Source organism: Dipodomys ordii, unplaced genomic scaffold (genome assembly GCF_000151885.1).
Source record: "Dipodomys ordii isolate 6190 unplaced genomic scaffold, Dord_2.0 Scaffold48, whole genome shotgun sequence".
Lineage (NCBI taxonomy): Eukaryota > Metazoa > Chordata > Mammalia > Rodentia > Heteromyidae > Dipodomys > Dipodomys ordii.
The window spans coordinates 4,513,146-4,521,579 of NW_012267264.1; the positions used below are offsets into that span (position 1 = coordinate 4,513,146).

General features: G+C 34.8%; 1 protein-coding gene across 1 annotated transcript in view; it reads left to right on the plus strand.

Annotated features, from left to right (window-relative positions):
- Iqub (IQ motif and ubiquitin domain containing) overlaps positions 1-8,434 on the plus strand; it is a 54,774-nt gene that overhangs the window by 33,151 nt on the left and 13,189 nt on the right. The window contains exons 8-9 of the mRNA XM_013019912.1: positions 2,066-2,236; positions 4,605-4,781. Coding sequence (XP_012875366.1) covers positions 2,066-2,236; positions 4,605-4,781 — 348 coding nt within the window. The remainder of the gene's footprint in view (positions 1-2,065; positions 2,237-4,604; positions 4,782-8,434) is intronic.

The following is an 8,434-nucleotide window of genomic DNA, read 5'->3' on the forward strand; positions in this document are numbered from 1 at the left end:
CTATTCCATCCTGTAATGTTTTCAGAGTGTCTGCTTTGACTTCAAGGTCTTTGATCCATTTGGAGTTGATTCTGGTGCAGGGTGATATATAAGGACCTAGCTTTAGTTTTCTACATGTAGTTAACCAATTTTGCCAGCACCATTTACTGAAGAGGCTGTCTTTCTTAGTCACAGTTTTTTTAATTGTCAAGCTGATGTACAGAAGGGTTACAGTTATATAAGGTAATAAGTACATTTCTTTTCAAACTTGTTACCCCTTCCCTCATTTTTCTCCTACTTTTCCTCGCCCACCCTCTCCCACCCCCAAGTTGTACAGATCATTTCCAACATACTGTCTTGTGTATATTGCTGTTTCATTGGTTCCCCCGTTGTCTTTTGTCTCACCATTCTGTTGTTCCCCTTCTCTTCCCTAATTCAAATAAATGTATTACAATACCAGGGTACCAGAATCAAATACATTGACAAAAGGGGATATACCATAGGGGAAGAACATACAAAAGAAACAAAGTACATTAAAAATAACTAGTACATTAAAAATAACAACAACAAAGAAAAACCTCTTGTGTCCATGTCCTAGAGTTCATTTCACTTAGTGTCATCTTTATGGTTATATGTACATAGTTATTGAGGTATTCTGTTCATGTGCTAAGGTTATCCTAGACATATACTAATTATTGCAAATGATTTTATTTTAATTACTTAATTTCTAACTTTTACATGCTTAAGATTTGAAAATTTTTAGAATCAGAAGAGTGTTTTGTCTACTCAGTGCCTAGACACAGATTACGTAGTAAACGTTGTAAATAGTGGTTCAATGAATGAGTAGTATAGGCTCCATGAAGCATCCAGAGTTAAGCAAAAAGCGTTTTGGAGGCAATAGCTTTAATAAACATTAAAACAATTATAGAAAAACTTGGATTCACATATTATCCCAAGTTATTAAGAAATACTACATACATGTATGTATTTGTATTTGTGTTTATTTTACAAGTATTATAGAATTTGGGGTATACTAAACTGCTTCAAATTATAGTGTTTAAAGGAATGTGTATTGAAGAGGCAGTGTTTGAATTCAGAATTGAAAGATAGGAATGATTTATATGTACAAAGCTTATGATATTACTATACAACGCTGTATTCCACAGGGCTAATATTTTGAAAGGAAAATAGAGTGAAATCAGTATAAAAATGGAAAAATAGAATGAAATCAATAAAACTACTCATTTTATAGAAAGATTATTGTAAGGATTATTACAACAAAATAAATTGCTGTCTACAGAGCGAAAGGTATTTTCCACACTTTTTAGAAAATAAATTATACTTGAGAGAGCCACCCTGAGGAAAATTGCATTCAAAGGTTAAGATAGTAGTTGGATTTTAGAATATTATAGTATGAAACCTAGCCTAAGATGGCTTAAAACTTTTGGAAAAGAACTCTGAAATAGACACTGTATTCCAGTAACATTCCAAGACTACCTGAAACCAGTTTGAAACCAGCCCATGCAGAATAGTCAATGTGCTTCTATCTCCAAAGTAACAAGCAAAAAGTTGGGCTGGAAGTATGACTCAAGTAGTAGAATGTCCACTGAGCAAGCAAGCTGAGCAAATAGTGCAAGGTCCTGATTTTAAACACTGGCACGCCCAAAAAAGTATGGATATATAGTCATGTAAAAATAATAATATAAATTTATGGTAGACTAATATACAGTAATCATAGGCAATAGCTTCTCAATTATGGTATTAATGTTTATTTTGGCTTTAACTAGAGTATGAAGCTATTGTTTTGAAAATGCATCAAATATTGTTTATAAGAGGTAGCTTTGTAGTTCTCAATGTAATTTAGCTAATATGAAATGTATATGGAATGTTATAAGGAAAATTCTTCACAATCTTTTTTACTAAAATAGTATACTTTTGCTTCATTTAAAAGTTCTCCAATTAATTTCTTATGTTTCGTTTTAGTGATACTTTTAGTTACAGATGATGTTAATGTAAACAGCAGAAAGAACAAAATTGCTATATTCTAGCACTCAATTAACTGTAATTATAAACAATATTTTTCCAGTGTTCATCTCCAAGGGTATGGAGAAGAGATGATGGTAAAGTAATTCAGATGGATACACAGTTCACTATCAGGGCCAGAGAACTAAAAAACATTTATAAATGTATTATACTGAAAAATGTCTCTCATGATGAGAGGTTGGATGTGTTGTTGACGCTTAAACACACTGTGAAGGTATGTTGGCTTTCTCTTAGATTTGGGGTCAGATTCACTGTTTATAAAAAGTTTATGTGAATACCAAAACAACCAAAGTGTTTTCATCAGCTGATTGTATGTCTTTGAGTGTAGTAAATGAATTGCAAGGCAGGGATATATCTCTGACATCTATATGTCTATGTCAATATCTAATCATTATACCAATGCCTCATAAATTGGATCCCTCAATAAATAAATGATCTTATTTGGACAACAAGGACAAATATAGAACATGAGAACATATTATAATCATCTACAGAGGAAGATAGAGACATCATGAATACATGAGAATAAATTCTGGGGTTGGAGGTTTGGCTTAGTTCATGGAGTGTTAGCCAGTGAGCAAAAACGCCAGGTACCAAGTTTGAGTCATGGATTTGGACCAAGCAAACAAACAAAAAGAAATTTTAAGGGCTGGGAAGGTGGCTCAATGGTAGAGCGCTTGCCTTGCATGCCTGAGGCCCTGGGTTCGATTCCTCAGCACTACATAAGCAAGAAGAAAAAAGCCAGAAGTGGCACTGTGGCTCAAGTGGTAGAGTGCTAGCCTTGAGCTGAAGAGCTGAGGGACAGCGCCCAGGCCCAGATTCAGGCCCCACGACCGTCCCCCCAAAAAAATAATTAAAAAAAAGAAATTTTAGAAAAAGAATAAATTCTACAATGTCTAAGCTCCATTTCAGGAAAGTTAAATTAGATACTCAAGTGTAAAATCAACATAAAATCTATTATGATCTCCCTCAGCTTCTTCTACAATATATCCAGGATGCAGAAGCACTGATGCAGACTGTTTAATTAGCATTATCAAGTAGGCATTAAGAAGTATGGAAGAGTCTTATTTTACAGATGCTGATATCATCTTCTGACTTTTTCATGCAACTAACTTCAGTTTATACCTCTTATAAAGTACAGTGTTAGGGGCTGGGAAGATGGCTCAGTGGTAGAGCACTTGCCTTGCATGCATGAGGCCCTGGGTTTGATTTCCCAGTACCACATAAGAAAAAAAAAGCCGGAAGTGGTGCTGTGGCTCAAGTGGTAGAGTGCTAGCCTTGAGCTGAAGAGCTGAGGGACAGTGCCCAGGCCCAGAGTTCAGGCCCCATGACCGGATCCCCCCCCAAAAAAATAAAGTACAGTGTTAGTCCCTTAGCCCTAACCTAGGTCATTGTCACTTAATTACATTATTTTTTATTACTTCATTAAAATTTATCTGCAGGATGAGGATAGTGGCACATACCTAGGTACTTAAAATGGAGGCTGTGGATCACAGCTTGAGGCTGACGGAAATAATTTCACAAGACTTCATTTCTACTAATACACTATGAACATGGTGGTAGAACCTGCCCCAGCTAGGTAGGAGACATAAATAGGAGGCTCATGGACTGGCCCAAGCGTAAAAACCCTATTTGAGGGGGAAGGTTGGGGGAAGGAGAAGGATTGGGATTGGAGGGGAGGGGGGAGGCTGGGAAGGGATGTGAAGGGTAAACAAAAGGAGGAGGCTGCAATGCTTGGTAAGAAATGTACGCATTATCCTGCCCAGGTAATTGTAACCCCTCTGTACAGTATGTTCACAAATAAAAAAAAAACAAAAAAAAACCCTATTTGGAAAATAAGTAAAGAAATTACTAAAGAAAAAAACTAAGAGGTTAGGGGCTATGACTCAAGTAATAGAGTGCTACTATTGTAAACACGGCCTTCAAACCCTAATAGTATACAAAAAATTACTGGCCACTACAATAGATACACAGAAAAAAACCATTAGTTTATACTTTAGCAAGTGTTAAGCAGGGCATTGCACACATTTCCTGTGTGCTCTCTACCTCCCCGTTTTCCTCATAGTTCTCCTCTCACATGCTAGAAGCAACTACAACCTGCCTTGCCTTGAGTTCTCCTCTTAGTTTTACGTGCTCTGTGTAAATCCATAAATAACATGGCTGGGTGCTCTTGTTCCTGAATTTTATTTAATGAAATCATAGTGCATGTGTTATTTTGTGCTTGCTTATTTTGCTTAAAATTAGTTTCTTCATTTCCATGAATTAGGCTGATTTGTCATTGAAGATGAAGTTGTATATAATTTATTTATATAATCAAATTTAATTATGGCTTTTTGGTTGTTTCTCACTTTTAGCCTCTGTGAACTCTACAGGTAAATTTTTCTAAAGCAAAAGGATGGAAATTACTAGGTTATAGGATATACATTAGCTATTCTACTATTAGAGATGGCTCAAGTTTTCCAAATGATTTATACTTCTATCAGCATTGCTTCATTCAGAATGAAGCAATGTTTGTTTGGGTGGTAATTTTGTAAGCAGTGATTATTTACATTTGATGTTAAGTAGTTTTATGTTTTGTTTAGGAACATGAATGCAAGCTGACCCAGGAAATTCTAGAATTGATTGACAGAGAAGTTGACCTTATGATGAGAGGAGTCAAATCTCAAAACCTTGAAGGTCTTAGAAAAAGAATTGCAACACTCTTTTTTCATTATATTAAAACACCTCTGTTTAATCCTGAAGTTGCAAGATACCTTAAGGTACTTAACGTTTTTTTTCTCCTGTATTTCCTTTACAGAATCCTGTTGTGCACTGTTAAATTGGAAGCATTTTCAGTTTTGCTTCCACAATTTATCTGGAATCTATATGGAAGGCCATTTTAATGGTGAAATGTCCTTTGGATGATCACCATATTTATAAACTGAGCTTACTTATTAACTTCTTTTATGTCTGTTTTCAACCTTGAATTCATTTCAATGAATGATACTTTCCAGTTGCATATCACATTACGTTGGATGCAGTATGATCTCTCACATCTCCATATTGTATACATAATCTTTTTCCACCCAGAATGCTATCCTCTGTTTCACTCATCCAACTTCCATTGTGTGTGTGAGTGTGTGTGTGTGAGAGAGACAGAGACAGAGAGAGACAGAGAGACAGAGAGAGAGAGAGAGAAAGAGAAAGAGAGAGAGAGAGTGCTCAGGGGCTTGACTCAGGCCTGGACACTGTCCTTGAGCTATTTTGCTTAAGGCTAGTGCTCTATCACGTGCCACAACAGCAATTCCAACTTTTTGGTAGTTTACTGGAGATAAGAATCTCACAAACTTTCCTGTCTGGGTTGGCTGTGAATCATAATTCTCAGATCTCAGTCTCCTGAGTAGCTAGAATTGTCGGCAGAGTCACTGATTCCCAGCCCTTTCATTTTGATAGCCTTAACTTCATGTCCTCTCCTTCATGAGGACCAAAGAAGAGAGAAGTCTTTCTGTTTCTGAGAATTTACCTTATATATCTTCCCTATATTATTTACCAAATAGTCATGATTACAATTTGAACATATCTATATAGACATCCTGAGAGACCTCTAAATGTAACTTGTGCTTAAACTAAACTACCTTTTCTAATTCCAACATACTTAGACTTCAAGCAGTTTTACTCACTGAAACTAAGATGACTGCTTTATTGCTTTCTTACTGTGCAAAAACTATTTAGAACACCTTTTCTCAGTTGGGAGGCAATTGCTAAATAATTATAAATAGTGTTTTGTTTTAATGATCATTTTTAGAGTTTTTATTTAAAAATGGACAGATATTTGACAACACAAAAATCTCAATATTTGTACAAGAATAATAATGGTCTGATTTTTATATCATTTATTTTAAATTAATTAAAAAACCTACTTGTATTGTCAGAAGCATATTAAAGTATAAAAAAGATCCAAAAGAAAAGTTGCTCCTTGAATTGTTTCAATTAGTATTTCAATTGTCCAAGCTAATTTCTAGTTATTCTCTATAGACTTATTCAGCTTATACCTATTTGCAGCAATATAAGAGAACTATATTCTACACCTTCATGTAATGTCACTATTCTACTTCGAGTCTGTCCTCTAGCAGCTCATGCTGTTGAAGACTTCATTCCCAACTGATGGCGCTGGTGAGAGGCGGAGAATGCTAATTGCAATGCTTTAAAACCCTTGATGAGTTTATAGCTGAATGGCCTGGTAGAATGTGAGGCTTTGGAGGAAGTGGATCACTATGGCGATTACATTTTGCTCAAACCCTTGACTGCTTTCTGGCTCCCATGAGGAGTACAACTTTGCTCCCCCATGTACTGCCCACAGTAGTTTTCTGTCTCATCTCAGATGTAAAACAACAGGGTCAAGCCACTGTGGACAGAATCCTCTCCAACCACAGGCTAAGTTAAATCCTTCCTCTCTTAAGTTGGTTGTCTAGGTATTGTGTTGTAGTAACCAAAAGTGATGAACACAATTATATCATTTTGCTCTCTTTTGGAATTTACTTTTCATAAATTTCACTCTTTTGGATGAATTTTGACAATTGCTTAGCCATATAATTTAATAATAAGTCAAAATTAAAAAAAATAATAGTCCTCTTCACTCCTTGAAATTCCTTCAACCTTCCACTTTCTGACTTCACTGACTTTTGGCAAACATTTACTTTGTGTTTTGTTTCTGTAGTTCTATGTATTTTAAAATCTCATATAAACTGAAGCCTAATATTTCAGAATTCTTTTGGGACTGAGAGCTTTCAGTTAGTACTCTGAGTTTGAGATTCACCCATGTTTTAAGTGTTTCAGTAGTTATCATAGCTGGGAAATCTTCTTATTGAACATCTATAGAGAGTTTTATTTTTACCTTGAAAAGGTAAGTCACAGGGTGTTTTGAGTTATTTTAAATCTAGGGACTTATGAATAAGTTTGTGATGAAAATTATTAGCAATCCTAATAAAAATGCTAGCAAAATCAATCAGGAATAACCAAGTTTTCTTTTAGAGAAAGGCTAGAGGAAATATAAGATTTATTTACCTTAGAGGGGCTTAAATGGAAATAAATCCTCAAGCACCTGAAAAAAAATATGGCTGTGATAAACACTTGGGTATAGGTTTGAGATAAAGTGATTAGTTAGGGATAATACATAGGAATTGTCATTATTGAGTCAAATGTAGACTGCTAAACTTTGTATGCAACTAGTTATACTAGACTACATCCTCACCTACAGGGTATACGGGAGTTCCAATTGCTTTCATCCTTGTCAGTACTTGGTATTGTCAATTTTTAATTAAGAAAAGTAGGTAGTGGTATCCTATGATATGTTAATGTATATTTTCCTAATAGCTAAAAATATTGAGCACCATTTCATATACCATACATGTATCTTTTTCGGTGTCGTGTCTTGACATATCTTTTGTCACTTGCCTCTTCACTTGCTTAGATTGTTTCTCATTACTACATTTTGAGAAATTTAGTATATTCTACATATAAGTTCTTTGTTAGAAATGTGGTTTGAAAATATTTTCCATTTGTGGCTTCTTGCCCTTAATAAAAGCTTTAAAAGATATGTTGACAAAGCACAATTTATCTATTTTAAAAATAGATTATTTAGTTGTACTTAAGAAATTTGGTGTACCTATAGGGCACAAAAATCTTCTTCTTTGTGTAGTTCAACTTAGAATTTTGTCACTTTATTTTCACAATAATTTAGTGAGTTACTTTTATGATTTTTAAAGGACTAGTCAAGATTATTGTTTTATTTTGCACATTGGTTGGGAATTTTTTTATATTCCTGTATTTTTTTTATTGTGAAAATATTGTATAGAGGAGTTACAATTACAAGGGCAAGATAATGAGTACATTTCTTATCAAGCATTATTGCCTCCTCCTTTGTTTCCCCTTCCCCTCCCTTCCCATCTCCTCCCCTCCCCTGCCAAAGTTGTAAAGTTCATTTTTTGACAAAACGACTTGTACATCTCATTGTTGTGATGGATCCACCTGAATCCCTATTTAAATGATTCGTTTTTTCCCTTCCCATCCACAAATTATACAAACATCAAATACAGTGAAAGCAGGGGTTATACCGTGGGGGAGGGACATGCAAAGCAACAAAGAAATCATCTTACAAATATGTTAGAAACAATTGCATGAAAGACTAATCATTTGAATACTTATCTTGGGGTTCATTTCACCTAACATCAACTTATTTCTGCTTGTCTCAGACATATACCAGTTATTGCAAATAAGAGAAATCCATAGGACCTATGTTTCTTTGGGCTTGGCTTACTTCACTTAATATAATTTTTTCCAAGTCTTTCCAATTTCCAACAAATGGAGCAATGTCATTCTTTCTGATGGAAGCATAGAATTCCATTGTGTATATATACCACATTTTCTTTTTTTT